Below are 21,149 nucleotides of genomic sequence, written 5' to 3'. Positions count from 1 at the left end.
GCTAGGGACCTTCAGTGTGCAAAGGTCTTGTTACTAACACAAAATATTCAGAGCAACTCAGGACCTGCTAATCTGAAAGACTGCCGGACCCTCTGTAGGCCTGTAAAATCACTTACATAATCTGGGGGGGTTGACTTGTACAGTACAGAATATCACAGGGTGGTGACCCCAAAAGACAGTCCTTTTCTGCCATTGCCTCCACACCTTGGAATGCCGTTCCTGCTGTCATACGTGAAGCAGGAATCGCCCGTCCTTTTGCCCAGGGCTTTCTCTGACCCATAAGACTGGACCCTGTTATTACTGAATTCCTGTTTTTATCATGCTGTTTTACTAGTTTTTATGCTGTATCTGTTTTCATGACACTGTTCTATTGTTTTCATGTTGTACTTTTGTATACCACTTAGATCTTTAGATTGTAAGTGGTTTAGAAGTACTTTTAAATAAATACAAGGTTGTAGATGTAGAGGTACTGCCCTCAAGTCGATTCCAACTTATGGTGACCCTGTGAATAGGGCTTTCATGAGGCTGAGAGGCAGTGACTGGCCCAAGGTCACCCAGTGTGCTTCATGGCTATGTCGGGATTCGAACCCTGGTCTCCCAGGTTATAGTCCAACACTTTAACCACTACACCACACTGGCTCTCTGACAAGGTTGTACTGTGCCACTAAACCATCTCCCCTCCCAAGACATGAATGTGAGGAGCTACCTTGCTTTATCCCAGGTTTCATGCCTGAAACAAGAGACATCAGCCAAGAAAGCTTCATCCAAGATGCATTCTGAGGGGGGGAGGAGTGGAGTTTGCTAAGTAGTGAAAGGAAATGCACCCTTCACAAGCTCAGAGGCAGCCTTTTCTTATGACTACTTGTAAAAGCCTTCCGGGGTCCAGGAAGTCTCACATGCCACCCTGGCTTCCCTCCACAGAATGCCCTGCTACGCCTGCTGACAGGCAAAGAGCGAGAGAGGGTGCGAGCCATGTTCCTGGCCCTGGGTCAGCATGGGGATGGGCTCATCAGCGAGGCAGAGAGTCGGCGCACCCAACACACCTGGTTCTGTAAGCGGCACAAGGAGACGCCCTCCTGCAATGTCAGGTAATAGCCCCAGCAGAGCCACAGACATCTGGCCTGGGCCTCCCCCCTCCTCCTCCCCACACTGGGCACATTGGCACATGTGGCAAGCAAAGTCTCTCCGCTTGCCCCAAGAATCCTGGGCAGGTGCGCTGGTTTTACTGCAGCCTGTCCAGGCAGTTGGGAGTTTGGGGCACCTTTGCAAAGTCTGCTCCCCCTTGAGGGGAGACCAGGCGCTCCACCCCCATGCGGCTGCACAATCTGAGTGAGACAGCCTTGCAAGACTCCTTTGCAATAATATCACAGATGATGTTGGGGCGCAACCCTTGGAGCATGTGTGGCCTTCACGAGGCCTGCCCTTAGCGCGATCTAATCCTGGAGGTGCACATTGCTCTCTTTCAGCATCAGCCATGTGGGCCCCATCTCCGAGAGCAGCCCGGCCAGCAGCACAAGCCAGGACCAGGCTCTGTTGCACAGAGAACCAGAGGAGCCAAGGTAAGTGGGCAGGGAGGGCCTGTCCTTACAGGATGCCAGGCAGTGGCCTCTAAGAAGCCGTCTGCAAGTTCAGCATAACGATGTGGCAGAGACTAGCTGAGACTGTACCACTTTATTTATTTTACTTATTTATTATTTGATTTATATGCCGTCTTCCAGCAGGAGCCCAGGGCAGCAGACAAAAGCACTAAAAACACTATAAAGCATCATAAAAAAAGACTTTAAAATACATTAAAACAAAACATCTTTAAAAATGTTCTTTAAAAAAGCTTTCAAAACATCGTCTAAGATTAAAAACATTTTTAAAAAAGAAGGTTTAAGAACATATTAAAAAGAAATTCCAACACAGACACAGACTGGGATAGGTCTCAACTTAAAAGGCTTGTTGAAAGAGGAAAGTCTTCAGTAGGCGCCGAAAAGATAACAGAAATGACGACTGTCTAATATTCAAAGGGAGGGAGTTCCACAGGGTCGGTGCCGCCACACTAAAGGTCCGTTCCCTATGTTGTGTGGAATGGACCTCCTCATATGGTGGTATTTGCAGGAGGCCCTCACCTGCAGAGCGCAGTGATCAACTGGGTATACAAGGGGCAAGATGGTCTTTCAGGTATCCTGGTCCCAAGCTGCATAGGGCTTTGAATAGAAATTGAGCACCTTGAGAACACTGCTAGGTGAAAATGCTAGAAGACCTGCATTGGCTAGGACAGACTTTTGGAAAATTAATCATACACTCAACAAATAGGGACTTGCTCCGTTGTGTGCTACTGTTCAGGGAGGCTGTTGTTTTGGTTGTTTGTCTCTGTGACATGAAGGAGCATTGAAACGTGTGATGCCCCACTCCTGCCTGACATGGAATGGGCCCCACAGGAGAACACCCACTGATTATTCTGTGTACATGGTGAGGAGGGGGGTCAGGGTGTCTGGGGTCAGTTCTCCAGTCTATGTGTGATTATCTGCAGACACCCAGAGTAGGTTCCTCCCCCACCCACTCCTGCCTCAGTTTCCAGTGCTGTAATGTCAGTTCTGACTTTCCCAAATGTTGGAGAGGTGTGTCAACACTTGCAATGAGCTCAGCCTCATTAAGAGCCGAGCTCAGACAACTGGGTTTCCATAGCAACACTTGGCATTAAGGCAGACCCTCAGAATCTTCCCTGGCAGGCAGCCGACTCCCGGTTCAGCTAGGGAGTGGTGGGCGAGAGGGAGAAACATGGCTGGGAGGGGGCGCTGGAGGGGACCTTGGTGGGATCCAAAAGAGATGGGGAGCCATCCTGCAACAACACTTTTCTTCAGCCATCTGCTCTGCCATCACTGTCGCTCTCGCCTGGCCTCCCTGCCAACTAACCGTCACTCAGGCAGGCCTGGAGCAGATTGGCATAAGAGTAAAGACGGGCATCCCAGTCCGCTCCCCAATTCTTCTGGCTCCTTGGCCAGCCGAGAGGGTAGCAAAAGAAACCGTAGGCAAAGCTCCTTGAAGACTGGCTTCTCCCTGGCATAAGGAGATGTGGTCAGGTGATGAGCCAGTGTGGTGTAGTGGTCAGAGTGTTGGACTGGGAGCTGGGAGACCTGGGTTCAAATCCCCACTCCGCCATGAAGCTTCCTGGGTCACTTCGGGCTAGTCACCATCTCTCAGCCTAACCTACCTTATAGGGTTGTTGGGAGGATAAAATGGAGAGGAAAAGACAACCATGTGTGTCACCTTGAGCTCCTTGGAGAAAAGGTGGGATGTAAATGTAGTAGTAGTGGTAGTAGTAGTAACTCTCTGCTCTATCAGGAAAGGCCTTGGGGGAGGAAATGGGGGGAGCTGAGGAGGCAGATGGCAGGCAAGGACTGATTGAGAGGCCTGTGTCCAAGCAGCAGGGTTCCATCATGGAATTCCCTCCCCAGTGAGGTCAGAGTGGCCCCATGGCCAGGGACTTTGGGGGAGGCAGCAAAATCATTTTTATTCCCCTGCTTTTTAACTGTTTTTAATTTGCCACTGAAGGTTCTAGCCTTTTACCAGTTTTGTTTAAATCCTATTATTGATCATAGGTGGGGAAGAAGAGGTTTCAGTGGCTGGGAATCAGTAAACATATGGCCACTTTTACCTTTTCATTAGTGTTATTGCATGTAATTTTGATATTTTTCCTCCTTTGTATTTGTTGCAAGTCACCTTGAGACCTTTGTGGTAGAAGTCAGTGGAAAAGAAATAAAACGAAGAATATATTGTTTAAATTTGTTTTCGACTTGGGGACCTTTGTTAGGGGCCGAAAGGCATTATTAAATAGGTTTTAATTAATTAGTGTCTGTGAGTACAAATGCACTGATGGAGAGGGTGAGTTCAGAGAGGTTTGGATGAGCCCCCTTTGTGGTTAGGATTCCTCTCAGCAGCCATTCATCCACCACAGATATGTCATGCAGGCAAGACTTTGGTCGTCCACAAACAATTTAACCCGCAGGTCCAGAGTGGACTTTTCATCCTGGGACTTGGGCTGCCTTATGTCCAACTCCTTTTCATTCTATGCTAACAAATCCCTTAGCTCAGTCTTCCCCAATCTGGTGCCCCCCAGATGCTTTGGACTACAGTTCTCACCAGCTCTAGCAACATATAGCCATGATGGCTGGGGCGGATGGCAGTTGTAGTGGAAAACATCCGGAGACCACCAGTCTGGGGAATTCTAACCCTCTTGGGCTAGAATCTTCTGGGGACTCCATTCTGCTAACCTGTTGCCTCCCTCCTCTGGTTTCCTTCCACAGCCGCACTATCGACTGGCCGGCTTTCCTGCGAGAGAGCGCCATCTACATCCTTGCTGCCCGGCCCAACAGTCCCGCTGTTCACCTCAAGCCATCGGCATAATAAGGGCTTGCTTGGCAAGGAGGGGGGGTCGCAGACAAACAGACTTGCCTTGCTGGGAAGAGAGGGGACATGTCCATGAGCCTGCCTTGCCATCTTGATTTGTGCAGGCAATGCCTCTTTCTTGCTGGAGACCCACAAGACGCTCTGCCTACCGGCCAGAGCACTACCAGGGGTGGTTATGGAGGGCAAAACGTTTGGCATTTCTAAATCTCTCCCCACATGCTGTAAATGCATACACACACACACACAGAGAGAGAGAGAGAGAGAGAGAGAGAGAGAGAGAGGCAGGGCCTGGGTTGGATGGGATCAGATCATACCTTTTTTACCAATAGCTTTAAAATGTTGACATTGTACTTTCTGGTTGGCCGACGGATAAAGCAGCATCGATGCTTCTCTCCCTCCCCTTTCAGTTTGGCCCTTTTCATTTTGACTGGCTGAGAGGGACAGGATTCAAATCTTCCAGCAGCCCCTCAGTTTCTGCTTAGCTAAAAAATAAGAAAAGAAATCAAGTGCTCCTCAACCATCTCTTTAGCCACAAGGTTAATCTGCTTATACATCACAGCCAATTTCTTGTGTTTCTGACCAGCCAAGCTCGGAGCATCTGCACATCTCAGCCGCTTCCTAATTTTCTGAATGGCCAAGAGAGGACAAAATGTCAGCCTCACTGTGGCCTTCTTGTTTTGCATAGCCACGAAAGTAAAGGTAATCAAGCCTATCCATCTGGAGGACCCTCACTCTGTCTCCCTTCTGGAACATCGACAAAAGAACAAAACAGGAGTTGCTCTTGCCCCACTTCCAACAAGCACCGTGCTCACGCGCTGCAGTTGCATTCTAGTTTGTGAATTGGCTGTGAAGGGAGAGGACCAAGCACAGGTACCCCAGGGGGGCATGCTCATTTTTGACGGGCTGAGAGCAGGGGTGGGGGAGAATGTCCCTTCACATTTAGAGGCAACCCCCCCCAATTCGCATTTTCCAAAACAATCCAAGAACCAAAAAACCTGCAGCCGTTCAAAATCCATGGGTCTGAATTTTGCAATGCAGTTCCCTGGCCACACGTGTACAGACATGTATATTTGGGGGAAAGTGTGCATGAAAATGCATATATTAGTTAAGGTACCATATACTGGGGAAAATTGCTTTGCAAAATTGCATTCAAAAATGTGTTTAGTAGGAGGAATTCACACTAAAATGCTGTTGAATTTTCATGAGGACTTTTTAAAGAAGAAAATCACAAACTGGTGTTGATATGAAAGATGTGTTGATATGGAAATTTAAGACTGGGAAAAAAGTGAGACTGACAGATGGGCCCATCCTTCACTGAGTGACAGCCAAGCTCATGAGTTGTCTGCAAGACCTTGCGTGTTCACATGGCCTTAATATCCATTTTCAGGTGGTGGTGGGGGGAGAAGGGCAGAATCCTTTGCTAGCCCAAAATAAGCTCTTTATTTCCCAAATGAGATGCCTGTTTGCAACTACTGGAGTGGATCCTGGCTGCTAATGACCTGCAACCCTGCAAGAGGAACTCTAGACGTATTATTGCCTCTCCTCCATTTGAGGGATACAGGAGGAGATGATCCCAGCATGCTCGGGCATCAATTTCCAGCAAGACATAGAGCAGCTAGCACTTAACCAGGGCTGGGAGTGCCCCACTTGCCCTTTGTGGAGAGATTTCCACTCCCAAGAAGGTTCCCAATAGCTCACCTATGAGAACAAAATAAGACTATGTGAACCTCCTACACTGTTGGACCAGAGGCTGAGGGTCCATCTAGCAGTGGTGGCTGGTGCCCATTGGCAGAAGGCAGGAAGACCAACAGCAGGGGAAGCTGGAGCCAAGGACTGGCAGAACCAGCGGATTCTTCTTTTGTCCGCATCCTCCCTGCACAGTTCTACAAGGGCAAAACTGAGACTAGGAGGGAGGAAGCTGACCCCCCTCTGGACTGGTTGTAAGTAAGAAGGCAGGCAGGTAGGGGGCTGACTGAGGGCACACCGAGGGTGTGGGGCAGTGCCCCTTCAGCACTAATGGAGCAGCCTCCAATACTATCAAGTGTTCTACTTGGTTACTAAGAGTGGCCAGCTAGTTCCCTTGGGGAAAGCTTATAAACCCTGACCTCCCCGCCAAAAAATATCCTGGATTGTTCTAGCAATAGCTGCCAAAACAGAAAATCAGGAGGATGACTAGAGAAGCAGCAACTGATGTTGCAAATGCCTCATTCAAGAAAAGTATCCATGTTGCAGCACGGGGAAGGGGTGGAAGCACCCTCTACACATGGCACCACATCTCTTCCAGTCATTGCTCTCCTGATACAGAATCCGTCCCCGCCATATCCTGCAACTGTAACTGAACCAACCATCTCTCTCTCCTCTATGTAAGTACAAAGTGGGGGCCCTTGAGGACCCCGAGTCCTTGCCTAGGATGGCTGTCAGTGGCTCGCCTTGGCCTTGGCCATGTCCCTTAACTTGGCCTCGAAGCTACATTGTGGGCAATGTTAACAACACCGGAAGAGCTCTGCTGGATCAGCCAACTGCAAAGTCTATAGTTCACGTGTGCTGAGCTTCAGGGGCCAATCAGGTGAGCTGGACTTTCCCCTCCTCCCCCAGCTATGTCACACTTAGAAGCGTGGACAGAACATGACCACATAGGCACACAGAAAAAGCACAGCACCGCTTGCAGCTTCCAATGGGAGAGCAACGACTGGATAGCCTAAGAGCCACCCGTCTGGAGGCAGCTTTGGAGATGGAAAATACGAGGACAATGTCACACAAAGGCCTTACATCAATTCAGTCTCCCCCCATCCCTGGAGAAGTGTCAGGTGCCGTGGAGAAAGGCTGGGCATTATATTGGGGGGGGTCAAGAAAACATGTCTGCACTGGCAGCCCAATCCACATTCATCTACCAAACTGGCCACTACCACTGGCAGATCACCCTCCTCATCTACCCTCATCTACACAGACACAGAGGCCAGGACTTTTCATCGTTTTGCAGCTGACCTGTATTTGGTGAAGCTTCTTCATGCTCTCACCAACCAACTCAACTAGATCTACCAGAGCCCAGACACAGGACTGATTCCCCTTAAGATGTTGGCCTCACTCCCTGCTGTGTCATCTTAGTTCAGACTCCTAAGAAGAGCTTGACTGCTGGATCAGACCAAAGGCTGAGATCCTGTTTCCCACAGTGGCCAACCAGATGCCTTTGGGACACCACAAGAAGAGACGGGCATATTGCCTCTAACCCTGGAGATACATATCCATCATGACTAGTAGCCATTAATTGCCTTATCTGCCATGCATTTGTTCAACCTGCTTTTAAAGCCATCCAGGCTGGTGGCCATCGCTCCATCTTGTGGCAGTCAGTTGCATGTGCACTATGCGAAGAAGTGCTTCCTTTTGTCTGTCCTGAATTTACTACCCTTCAGCTTCGTTGAATGAAAGTTCTAATATTTCCGGAGAGGGAGAAAAACTTCTGCGCTGCAGAGGAGAGCCTGTTACACTTGGTGAAGACCAAGCAAGCAATTCAGACTTTGCCACTGTTGCCCCACAGAAACACCCCACATCACAGCAGGCCAATACAACTGGAGGGGGCAGCTGGACACCCATGAAGAATGTTGCCTGTTCTTAAGACAGGAGTTGACCAGGTTCCAAATAACATATCCCAGACAAATAGCCATATTAGTCCTTTAAAATACAATCCATAGGGGCAGTAAAGGACTGTCCCACAGTAACAGTGCAGCATACGGCTTTCAAGATGCACAGGATGTATTTCTGAAACTCTCGTTCGGTGATCTTTACGTGGCCTTTTTCATAGGACTCTGTAGAGATGCATAAACACACACGCAGGACTGCGGGGACTCTAAACCTCTTCCTTTGCTCTTCCACTGCGCTGCTCAATCCCGTACCAAGGCATCCCCAGTTCTGTGATCTGAATAAATGATGTGAATTGAGCACTTTGGGGCTTTGCACAATTTTTCCTGAGTTTAGCAATGTTATTCTGGAGCTTGAATAATTACGCCTGAGAAGTTTTGCATGATTTATTCTGGATGTGCTAGCCAGAGGCGGTGGGGTGGGTGAGGAAGGAGCTGTACAAAGCTTTGCACTACCCCTGGCCTTTCCTCCTCTAGCTTCTGGGACTGCATTAGGCATAGCCCCAGACATGGTCACCTCCTTGCCATAAGGCCTAGAAACTCGTGCTAGGGATAGAGTGAAAGTTAGCTTTCAGGGTTCTTGGCCTGGATATCCATTTCCACACCTGCACAGTGCAATTGTGGACAGGGTGTGGATCTACGCACTTTGTGGAGGGTAGAATATGCACCTCGATGTCTGAGCCATGGAGCGTGCCAGATGAGTGGCCCAGCCCCTCCTCAGCCCCCTGGGTCTTCCAAAGAGAGCCCCATCTGTAGGCTGAATTCACAGATTTGGGCCAACTCCCAGCCAGCAGCAAAAAGCCTCCTGAAGGCAGCCGCTTTGTGCCTAGACGCACATCCCGCTACATTGCTCATCTCGTGATGACTCACAGTTGAATGTGTGAACTGGTCCCCATGGGGCAGCGTTCTTGCATTTGAAGTGATGATGGGTGCCAAGGAAGCTCTATCTGCGGCACTGGAGTTGTCGTGATTCATTCACACATTCATGTCATTGCCTTTGTCCACTGGTGAGGAATATACATGTGCAAGACTAATCCCTCACGAAATATAAATATCTGCTCTCCTCTCCACCAGCAGACACGCTCACAGGCAGAGCTGGGAACAGTCCTGGACTCAGCAAAGCCAGCCCAAGGTACTTGGCAGCCTGGAGAGAAAGGGACAGAATCCCAAGAGTCAAAGTCATAAGAACATAAGAAGAGCCTGCTGGATCAGGCCAGTGGCCCATCTAGTCCAGCATCCTGTTCTCACAGTGGCCTACCAGGTGCCTGGGGGAAGCCCGCAAGCAGGACCCGAGTGCAAGAACACTCTCCCCTCCTGAGGCTTCCGGCAACTGGTTTTCAGAAGCATGCTGCCTCTGACTAGGGTGGCACAGCACAGCCATCATGGCTAGTAGCCATTGATAGCCCTGTCCTCCATGAATTTGTCTAATCTTCTTTTAAAGCCGTCCAAGCTGGTGGCCATTACTGCATCTTGTGGGAGCAAATTCCATAGTTTAACTATGCGCTGAGTAAAGAAGTACTTCCTTTTGTCTGTCCTGAATCTTCCCACATTCAGCTTCTTTGAATGTCCCCGAGTTCTAGTATTCTGAGAGAGGGAGAAGAACTTTTCTCTATCCACTTTCTCAATGCCATGCATAATTTGATACAACCCAGAGGGGTGGCTGGATCTTACTTGAAGGTGGGCAGTGGAACAGCAGCACCATCGACATCACATTAGGGCAGCAGGCTGACTTAGGGGGTGCAGGGCAAGCTTCTAGCAAACACCCCTGTCTCTGCTCACCAGCCATCGGCATCCGCCACCTGAAGTGGCTGCCAAATAGTAGGGCCGGTCCTGGGAACTGGCCTGCTACACCTGCTGTATGGACTGAAAGCATCCAAAGCAGGGGCAGCAAAACTCAGACCCGGGGGCAAATGTGGCCCTCTGGGCCTCTCTATGTGGCCCTTGGGATTCTCATCAGGCCACACTCCCTCATAACCTGCTTGAGTGTTTTTGCCAGTCCTTAAGCTCTACTGAGCATCTCTTGCTTGCCCAGATGGAGGACAGAGCAGGGTGGGTGTAGGAACTAACCCAATGCACTGTTGCTCCACCCACGTTTGCCTTTATTTATTTATTTATTAAATTAATGTTCTGCCCTTCCTCCCAGAACAACCCACCCCCATCACTAGCATGCAGCCCCAAGAAGGTTGCTGGGATGAGAATGCAGCCCCCCAGCTGAAAGAGGCTGCCCACCCCGATCTAAAGAAAGTGCCTTCATGGGGATGGAGGGGGGGTATGACGGGGATCCCTCTTTGCCTCAGGAACAGCCATGGACCTACATGCATGCAGTAGCTGACCGGTCCTTTCCTCGCCTGTCTGCTGGCAGGAAGAGCCCCACATCCGTGCCTGATTCTTCCATCAAATGGTCCGAGGCTGTTGCTGCAGTGCGTTGTGACCCTTGTCTAGGCAGGAGACATGAGCTTCAGACCATCAGCAACATCCAGGCTCTCTGTGCTGTGGGCAACATTTGCCTACCAAACTGAGAGGGAAATGTGGGTCAAGGTCAACAGCAAGGAATCCACTCAGGGCAGTTTTGCTGAATCCTCTTCCAAGGGCCAGCAGGCAGGCAGCAACACTTGGGTCACAAAACCACAGAAATAGAAGCACAATCCTCTCACATCACCTGGTCACTCAACCACTGAAGTCTTTGTGACATGTTTATGCAAAGACAGACACTACTTAGGAAGCGGCCTTGTGCTGAGTCAGAGCATTGGTCCATTTAGTCCAGTATTGTCTACACTGAGTGGCAGCTGCTGTCCAGGATTACAGGCAGGGGACATTTCCAGCCCTACCTGGATTGAACCTGGAACCTCTTGGATGCAAAGCAGATGATCTGCCGCTGAACTGCAGCCTTTTCCTAGCATGCTCCTGGACAAAACTAAAAGAAAATGAATAAAAACCAGGCCGTTCTTATCCTAGCTGAATCTACAGCCCTTTTGGGGCAAAGAGCAAAAAGATTTAAACAGGAGCTACGTGGATTAGAATTTCCAGAGAAGTAACCACTGCTGCAGCAGAAACAAATATACTTGTGTCACCTTAAACACTTGCAACAAAATGTATTAACCTTTAAGGTGCCACAAGACTCTTTGCTGGATTGCAAGACAACTGGTTTAACAGGATGATTCACACATTATAAGATTCCTATTAAGGGATGTCTGTCTGTTGCTCCAGGAAACTGTTCGGTGGAAACTGTTCATCATGTTTTATTGTCTTGTAATTTGTACAGTGATTGCAGGAAGAAGAAAATGTCCCCGTTATTAACAATTTTGCCTAGGGGTATTTCTGCAGATTTGGTATTGTTCTGTTTAAGGGATGTTTCACGCTCTGTTACTGAAAGTGTTGCAAAGTTCTTTTTTTCCCCAATGCAAATTAGGAAAAAATGCTGCCAGTCCTCTGACCAACAAACTACTTAATCTGTATTTACTTGGTTTGCAGTAATTACCAGTAATTGTGTTTTATATGTATTTTCATTTTTGTGGCTTTTAAAACTGATTTTAATCTTTTGGCCTGTGACCGTAATAAATGATTAATTCATTCAAGCCTGCAGCAGACCCCAGCCAGTCACAAGCACGGATCATGGGAGCTACTGGCAGGGGAAGGAAGCTGCGCGGCACAGCGGAGCAAGCACTGGCCAGGAGTCAACAGGGCACAAATCAACCGTCAAAGGACAGTTGCAAGCAAGAGCGGGTTAAGGCATTTGCTGGGAATGATTACGAACTGAGTGATGGGGTTTGTGTCTACTGCTGTGTCCTGTAATACACATTTATTTCTTGTTTTTCGATGATGATGATGATTGATTGATTGATTGCATTTATATACTGCCCCATAGCCAAAGCTCTCTGGGGAGTTTACAGCAATTAAAAACAATAAAAACAAATATACAAATTTTAAAACACAAAAAATAATTAAAAAACAATTAAAAACAATTAAACACATGCTAAAATGCCTGGGAGAAGAGGAAAGTCTTGACCTGGCGCCAAAAGATAACAGTGTTGGCGCCAGGCGCACCTCGTTAATCATTCCATAATTTGGGCGCCACCACTGAGAAGGCCCTCTCCCTTGTTGCCAGACTCCCAGCTTCCCTTGGAGTAGGCACCTGGAGGAGGGCCTTGGATGTTGAGCGTAGTGTACGGGTGGGTTCATGTCGGAAGAGACGTTCCATCAGGTATTGTGGTCCCAAGCCGTGTAAGGCTTTATAGGTTAAAACCCGCACTTTGAATCAAGCTCGGAAACATACAGGCAGCCAATGCAAGCGGGCCAGAATCGGTTTTATGTGTTCGAACTGTCTGGTCCCTGCCTTCAAAGGCAGCCCCATGTAAAGCGCATTGCAGTAATCTAGCCTGGAGGTTACCAGAGCATGGACAACTGAAGCCAGGTTATCCCTGTCCAGATAGGGAGGTAGTTGGGCCACCAACCGAAGTTGGTAGAAGGCACTCCGTGCCACCGAGGCTACCTGAGCCTCAAGTGACCGAGATGGTTCTAGAAGGACCCCCAAGCTATGAACTTGCTCCTTCAGGGGGAGTGTAACCCCATCCAGGACAGGTTGGACATCCACCATCCAACCTCCATCCGATGATGATGATGATAAAGCTGCCCTGGAATCTATTGGATAAGTGCAGTCCGTCAAATACCAGCCCAAAAGGCCCGTTGAGTCAGGCCTCCTGTTTCTCACCATGTCCAAGCAGATGCTCCCAATGGCAGCCCCAAGGCGGTCATGAGCACAGCTGCCCACCCTCCTGACCATGACCACTAGCACCTGACCTTCAGAGGCATCTGCACCATTTTGTTTTGTTTAAGATGGCCAGACTTCTGGCTCCAAACTCTTTAAAAAGGCAGAACCTGCTAGACATAAGACTATAAACATAGGACTTGTTTCCTGCTGCTGATTGGTTTTGGCCGCTTCTAACAGCATTTGCTCTCCAGCTCTTAAAGAGACAGTGAATTACTTCCACAGTATGATCCTGGAGGGAGTGCCCAGCCATCATGACTTGCAGCAGCCAATGGACTTGTCCTCCATGAACTTGTCTAACCCTCTGTTAAAGCCGTCACTGCCTCTTGTGGGAGCCAATTCCATAGTTTCACTGTCTGCTGCTGTGCAAAGTCCTTCCTGTTATGGGTCCTGAATCTTCCATCATTTCAGCTTCACTGGAAGCCCCCACTGGGCTCTAGCACTATACAAGAGAGAGGAAAGTGTATCCCTTCCCACTTCCTCCAAACAACAGATATCTGCATACGCATCTAAGCTTGTACACCTCTTAACTTCTTTTTTTCCCTCAGCTAAAAAGGCCCAAATGTTGTAACCTTTTCTCACGGGGAAGCTTTTCTCCTCTCACGGACATTCAGTGAAGCGGAATGTTGGAAGATTCTTTTCTCTGTCCTGAAAGGACTTCTGCACACAGTGCATAGTTAAACTATGGAATTCACTCCCATAAGAGGCAGTGAGCATAGCCATCATGGCTAGTAGCCACTGGCCTAATGATCCCCCATGAATTTGTCTAATCCTCTTTTAGATTAGGCAAATTCGCAGAGGATAATTAGGCCTTTAATGGATCCTAGCCATAATGGCGATGCTCTGCCTAAATAATCAGAGGCGGTATGCTTCCAAATACCAGTTGCTGGAAATGACAGGAGGGGAAATGACAGGTCCTGCTTGTGGGCTTCTCATAGGCCCATCAGATGGGCCACTGGCCTGATCCAGCAGGTTCTTCCTATGTTCTTATGAGAATCTAAAAGGGTGTGGCAGACTGCTAAATTCCAGAACAGAAAAGCTCCGGTGAGTTGCTAAGACTGAAGGGCAGAAAAGTTCAGGAAACTCTATCAAGGAAGTGGCATGTACTTGCCACTTAATGGCAGTTGATGCTCTGAGGAAGCCAATCTGCTCACCAAGGATGGCTTCTGGCTAGGTTGAAATGCTTGCCATTCCTTCCTTTGGCCTCGACCAAATCTGATATCTGAGGGATCAAGGCCCAAGGGCTGCACTGCAGCCAGGGTGCCACTGATTACATCGGCTGCATCTGATGCAGGCACAATGAGAAGCCAGGAGCTCCTCTGCCAGCTCCTCGCCTTCTTCCAGACAAAGGCAGGTCCTCCCTGGCATCTAGTATCACATGCTCAGGACTGAAAGAGAGCTGCTGGCTTGGCAGCTGGCACCAAGCTTCCAGGCAAGAAGCAGGGGCACTGAAGGCAGAAGGAAGCAGCCTGTTCCATCACTGCCCGCCAGCGACTCACAAGCACTGCTGAATACATTGCAATATTTCAATGGTGGCTTTAATGAGAAGGCACTTCACAGAGGCAGGATTATAGGGCAGCTCCTCCTCCCAGAGAAAGGTTTTGCAGCAGACTGGAGGCAGAGGTGCACAGCATGGAAAAAAGCAGATGGGGGTCTGAGGAGGGTGCCCTCCAGCCCCACTCCAGAGTCCCCCGCCATGTCTCCCTTGCTCATACCCAGCTCAGTCATCTCTTCCTTACCTTTCAGCGGCTGCACAGAGGTGGCATCTAGGAGCCAAGCAACAAGCAAGACGGGTGGGGGTAAATGCATAGGCATTTCTCACGGCTTTGTCACCCACTGATGTGCAAGGGGTATTTTTTTCTCTTGTTTTACACTTTGAACTCTTGATTCTCTCTGACTGTTTTGTGTCTTGCCATGAAAAAAGAGGGTGGTTAAGCAAGCATTTCTGAGTTCAGGGCTATAAATTTTGTAAGGTTTTGTTTTGAAATGAGCTTATAGGAAGCAGCAGAATTGCATGGAGATATTTTCAATTTAACATTGGGGCTATAATATACAGCCACTCTCATGGCTGCATATGAGTTCTAAATGGAACCTCAGCCATTAATCTGGCTGCTACATTTTGGACCAGGTGAAGTTTCTGAGTAATCTTCAAGGGCAGCCCTGCATAGAGCACATGTAATGATCCAGAGTATGGAACACTGGCCAACTCTTCTCTGTCCAAAAGGGGCCAATGCTGGCAAACCAGCCAGAGCTGGAAAAAGGCACCCCTGGCCACTGAGGCCACCTCCAGTGACAGTGTCGGATTAAGGAGTACCCCCAGGCTGCAAACCTACTCCTTCAAGGGGAGTGCAACCCCATCCAGAGCAGGCCATCTTCCCTCCTCCCAGACATGAGAACTCTGGACACATAACACCTCTGTCTTTTCAGGATTCAGCCTCAATGTATTGGCCCACATCCAGTCCATCACTGCCTCCAAGCACCGGTTCAGCACCTCACTCTTAGAACAGCTGCCTCTAATGGAGCTCCCTGTCATCTTTGGGCACTGATGTGGAACTCAGCATAAGACAGTGCATGCTCCTTCCTGTATGGATTTCTGCAGTATGTGCAGCAGATACAAGCAAAACTGTGGAATTGACTCCCAGAGGAGGCAGTGATGGCCACCAACATGGATGGCTTTAAAAGAGGACTAGACAAATGCATGGAGGAAAAGGCCATCAGTGGCTACTAACCACAATGGCTATGCTCTCCCCCGACAGTCGCAGGCAGTGTGTTTCTGAATCCCAGTTGCTGGAAACCCTAGGAAGGGAGGGCGCTTTTGTGCTCAGGACCTGCTTGCAGGCTTCCCTCGGGCACCTGGTTGGCCACTGTGAGAAGAGAAAGCTGGACTAGATTGGCCCCCTTGGGCCTGATCCTAAAGGGAAAATTCTTATGATCATGCCAGTTGGGGAAGGCCCATGGCTCAGCAGCAGAGCATTTGCTTTGCATGCCGAAGGTCCCAGGTAAATCTCTCAGCATCTCCAGGTAGGGCCAGGAGAGACTTTCTGCCTCAAACACCAGAGAGCTGGCGCCAGTCCGTATAGACAATATGAACCAATGGTCTGGCTCTATATAAGGCAGTTTCCTATGCTTCAATGTTCTTAAGAAGCGCTGAAGACCAGCCATGACTGCCACTGCTCTCACACACATGCCACTGAGCTTGTTGCTCATTCATTGTTATACTTCGGTCCCACTTTGCCATCCAGCAGAATGCTCACAGCAGCTCCCAATCTGAAAGCCAACACTTCACACGATTTGGAAACAATACGTCTGTTAATGCCCCCTAAAACAGCATTTGCCTTTTTTGTGGTACTGCTGGTTGTTTGGTAGCTGAACTGTGAGAGAATTTAGAAAAGGTCCTGTAAGCAGGAATGGTCATATTATGCTTTGTTAGAACAGCAAACTGTGCATGTAGTGACAAAATTGAATCATATAGTGTCTTTGAATGCGTCTTTCATATCTGGCCTGAATTTGTAATGTTTTCTTTTAATATTTTGTGATGTTTTGCTTAATGTTCTAATCTAGGTTGTAAACCGCTTTGAGATTTGTCTCCCAAATAATAAAGTGGTATAGAAATTACTTAAATAAATAAAACAGCACTTGGAGGACCCTGAAACTCAAACAGCCAGGAGAGCAGCTCAAATAGGAAAAGGCAACATCCTCTCCGTGACATCTTGCTAAGCTAATCATAAGCCATTTATTGCATGGGGCAGTCAGGTACAGCAAGAAAGGGGCAGAATTCAGGGCTCAGCAAGTAATAAGAATGTGAGAACTGCAGCAGCAGCAGGTGGATCAAGAGGGCTCGTCTAGTCCAGCTTCCTGTTCTGACAGTGGCCAACCAGATGTCTCAAGGGGAAGAAGACGGCAAGCAGGACCTGTTCCCCACTTGTGATTCCCAGCAACTGGTGTGCAAGGGCACACGGCCTCCCCCAAGTCACCTGAGTGGTGGAGCCTAACCCAAGGGAAGCAGCGCTCTCCCAAGGCAAGGTCAGGATCTGCACGTGCATTTCACTATTTCCTTAAAGTGGTTAGTCCTGGGCAAGGCCATCTTGTCCAAGATGGGACCACCCAAAATCATCTAAGAAACCTGCATGCCATGTGTATTCCTGGAATCATTTTAAATTATAAATAGCCCTGCTAGATCGGACCAAATTTACTGTTCTCATAGCAGCCAACCAGATCCCTATAGGAATCTCCAGTGGGCTACAATGACCAGAGGAGGAGAACGTACAGGAGCCAGCTGTGGAAGAAACAGGGCTTCATGTTGTGTTTGAATCAGATCTGCCAGAGGTGCTTTGTTAAAAGAAAGCAAGCAGCTGCTTGGAGAGAAGTTCAGACAAACATGGAGACCCCACATAAGTCTGAGTTCTCGCCCTCCAAGCAGTTTTCAGCACATACTTACAGTGATTTTCAAGAGCACACAGACAGCTGCCTCCTTATCATCACACAAACATCTTTATCTACTTGCAATTAAATGGTTGAGCATCAGCAGTTTCTCAGAACATTCTGTGACATATCCTTCAAGTACTTTTACAATGCCACCCTTCTCATCGCCGCTTTTGCACTTACATAGTCTGAACCAAAGTTTGAGGCCTACAAATTTTTATTCCACATTCCCTCCTTTTGAGCTTCTACAGTTCAACCTTGCCTCAAACTTCCATTTGCATTAAACCATTTAGTTCACTCGTCTCATATTCTTTTAGTTCTATAATCTCCACATACATGGTTATGTACTTTTTGTTTTTGTTCTGGGTTCAAAGGCTTTTGCATCTGTTTCATGGTACAGCATCATTGCACAAGCATTGTGACAGCATAAATTCCAATTAATATAGCAAATAATATTAATATTATGGTAGAGCCAAGTGATTCAAAAATAAAACTGAATCATGACCATAAATCCCAATTGTCTGTTTCATGGAGGTTAGCAGCTTCTCTTGTAATATGATTTGTTAAATTGTGAATGGTCTCAGAATTACCCAGGATATAGGTGCAACATTCTTCTCCAGTGAGGGCACACGTCCCTCCTTTACAAACTATTATGAAATCTATAGCCTCTCTATTTTGGAGGGCCATAGTTCTCATGGCCAATAATTCAGTAGTCAATTAATCAAGGGGATGAGCTGTGTCGTTCCTCACTTGTTAACAACCAGACCTCTTTAATGGCTTGGGCAACACCATAGACAGGAAACAATATAGCCTCAAATTGCTCCTCTCCAGTGATCTCCTTTTTATTTCAAGGTTGGCCCTTCGGTAGAGCAGGAAGATGTTTTATGGGAGGCAGAATATATCCCACATAGCAGGTCCTGGACCAATCTGCAGGAAGCCATCAGTATGTGTGATTCCCACATAAATAATAAGTGATGCTGTATGTATTCAAACCTTGGTGTTTAAAACTGCATTTGGAGGGGGAAACCATGGTCTGCTGCTTCTTACTGTGAGGATGGTCACCAGATCTTGCTCCACTGCAATGTGTGTGGAAGAGAAAGCCAGCCTCCTCTTATCAGCCTTGTGGGCTATATTTGCTTTTTGTTGCTTGGGCCCTCTCCACTGAAGTCCCAGACCTATTTTGCAACCACCCAACTGGAGAAGCAAACAGAGCAGGGCCTGTAGACAACTGGTTAGCAGTTCCCCTGGTCCCAGCTGCAAAGTGTGAAGCCACAGCAAGTGGAAAAGACAAGGCTACAGCTAGAGGAGGATGGGCTTTGTGATGTGTGGCTTCAAGTGGAGTCGGAGCCAAGCAGATGGTTGCAAGTGGTTCCTAAAGGGAGGAACTAGGGGCAGGTCGCCAGGAGAAGCAAAGGGTGATCTAGACTTCTAAAGCATATGATAGGGATTGGCTAAAGAAGGGCCAAGCTAGAAAGGACTCCAGAAATCCTGGCATTTACTGCTCCCCCCAAAATGGGTCACTACTTCCCTACTGAAAGCATGGGGTGGCATAACATGTAGGTACCGCAAGAGGCACACAAACTCTTCCTGCACATATAGGCAAACAGCAAAAAGGTTCAGTATCAGTTTTGCAGCCCAACAGAACAGCATCCTACCCCTGCTGGGCTTAGCTGCCAAGTACTCCTGGTGTCTTCCAAATTCAGGCTGGGGGGCACTTCACTTATATCCTTTTCTTTCTCTTCATTATCATATTGGTACAAAGGGTGCAGGCTGCCATGCTAGCATGCAACCATTTTAGGATCTTTTCACCTTGAACCTGAACACCCACTAGAATGTGGCATCACAAAGGATTACAAGGACATCAAAGATGAATCTCAAGTAATGTTGCTGTGTCCAGAGAGAATTGGTGTTATTTAAATGATGCAAACAAAATCAGTTGACAGAGACTTTCATATGCAACACGTCAAGAATGGGCTAAATTTAAAAGGGTTAAAAGTCATCCAGTCTAGAAGAATACATGAAAACACAGAAAAAAGGATGCAGTAAAATTGGTCAGGGAAAGAGGAGTGGGATGTGTTGCTGGCTGAAACTAGGAGAAGGGGGGTGCTTGGCTGAAGGAATAAAGGTGGTGTCAGGAGAAAAATGGGTACCGACTAGGGCCACTTGCTTTAGAAAGAGAGGGGATGTTGACCAGTGATTTTTCAGGGCTTTGAGGAAGTTCTTAGGACAAGAATTCAGAAGAAAGCAGATGGACATTTTGGGGTGATACTAGAGGGTGGTCTAGTCTGGCAGCAGTCAGGAAAGGCAAGTGTGAGGATGAAACAGACAGGAATGAAGAGAACAGATCAGCCTGTAGAAGAGTGACATGATCAGCCTTCAAAACAGAAGGGGGGGGAAGGAGAGTGTGAGGGTTTGACCAACTGACAAGGATTTGAACTCACAGACTCTGGACTCCCAGCCAGGCTCTCCTCCCCACTGTGCTATACCAGCCGTTAAAACAAATAGAGAAGGGAAGACAAAGAGAAAGGAGAAGGAGTTGGGGGGGTAATGCAATCTCCCTAGATACCTTGTTGCCAAGGTGAAAAGCATCAACTTTTAGGCTTAACTTTATCTTTATTTTTAAGCCCAAGACTACAGATCTTGTTTGTCAGGATCCTGATAGTGGGATCAATAGCTTAACAGGTGCCAGTCATGGGTATGTTGCCAGTGGCCATTCTTCTTCCCAATAGGAAAAAGGAGGGTAAAAAAATAACATTCATCTGGAGCAATACTTCTGGGTAATGTGGGGGAAGGAGCCTTTGGAAGGGCATGATGTCTCAGTTTTGAAGGCGGCTTTCCAGAGGGGCACAGAACCCCAAGGGTTAAGTTTTGCAGAGTAATTGGCCTGCCAAGGGGGGTATTGTTTGAGATGCAGCCTTTCTGCCCTTGGATAATGGCAGAAGAGCTTTCCTTGTACCTTTTATGCTTGGGATGAAAAGTTACCCAACCCATGTCAAAGTGTACTTGATTTCATAATATAGTATCTATTATCTATAGTGTGCATATGATAATGACAATTTAATAATGAAGTCTTGCTGCACCTTAAAGTTTGTTGTTGTGATGTGCCTCCAAGTCGATTATGACTTAGGGCGACCCTATGAATCAGTGACCTCCAAGAGCATCTGTCATGAACCACCCTGTTCAGATCTTGTAAGTTCAGGGCTGTGGCTTCATGCTTCTCACATTCCTATTGTGTGCCTCGTACAACTCCGGACTAACAACTATTATGGCATAAGGTTTTGTGGGCTGCAGTGTGAGGGAGCCACCTGTAGCCCATTAAAGCTCACGCCACAATACATTTATTAGTCTTTAAGGTGCCACAAGATTCTTTTGTCATCTTTGCTGCAAGACTAAGACACCTCTCCTCCTCTGCATGCAATGATTCTAAAACATCTCCTTTGTAGTCTGACCATGCACGCACTCTCAAGTTGACCATTGCAATATTCTACTTAAAGTCATTCTCTAATCTGTTCTCTTCTGCTCGCTTAATTATTTGTGCTTTTATCATGTTACTCCTGCATCTGCTTCTCTGCCCCTTTCTGCTATTGTTGCATATTAATACATTTAAACACTTCTAACCTTTAACTTTCTTCACTCTTACTTCTGTCTCTGCCCTCTACTCAGTCCTTCCGTTCATCCAACAGGAACCTATGCTACTGACAGTGGGGGACCACATGCTTTGCAGGCAGGCTGGCCCAGGGCTCAAGTCTCAGCATGGAGCCCCAGGCAGAGGTGAGAAAAAAGAGTCATAAGAACATAAGAAGAGCCTGCTGGATCAGGCCAGTGGCCCATCTAGTCCAGCATCCTGTTCTCACAGTGGCCAACCAGGTGCCTGGGGGAAGCCCGCAAGCAGGACCCGAGTGCACGAACACTCTCCCCTCCTGAGGCTTCCG

The 21,149-nt window shown here is 48.0% G+C and overlaps 1 protein-coding gene across 1 annotated transcript in view; it reads left to right on the top strand.

Annotated features, from left to right (window-relative positions):
• The window catches only part of PHF24 (PHD finger protein 24), a 44,157-nt gene extending 35,789 nt beyond the window's left edge, over nucleotides 1-8,368 (top strand). Inside the window, exons 6-8 of the mRNA XM_061607344.1 lie at nucleotides 922-1,088; nucleotides 1,467-1,559; nucleotides 4,293-8,368. Coding sequence (XP_061463328.1) covers nucleotides 922-1,088; nucleotides 1,467-1,559; nucleotides 4,293-4,392 — 360 coding nt within the window. The 3' untranslated portion in view covers nucleotides 4,393-8,368. The remainder of the gene's footprint in view (nucleotides 1-921; nucleotides 1,089-1,466; nucleotides 1,560-4,292) is intronic.
• Nucleotides 8,369-21,149: the final 12,781 nt, after the last annotated feature.

The sequence above is a fragment of the Rhineura floridana genome, chromosome 1, assembly GCF_030035675.1.
Source record: "Rhineura floridana isolate rRhiFlo1 chromosome 1, rRhiFlo1.hap2, whole genome shotgun sequence".
In the NCBI taxonomy this organism is placed as follows: domain Eukaryota; kingdom Metazoa; phylum Chordata; class Lepidosauria; order Squamata; family Rhineuridae; genus Rhineura; species Rhineura floridana.
The sequence above is the reverse complement of the archived record's forward strand: the minus strand, read 5'-3'. Positions and strand labels throughout refer to the sequence as shown.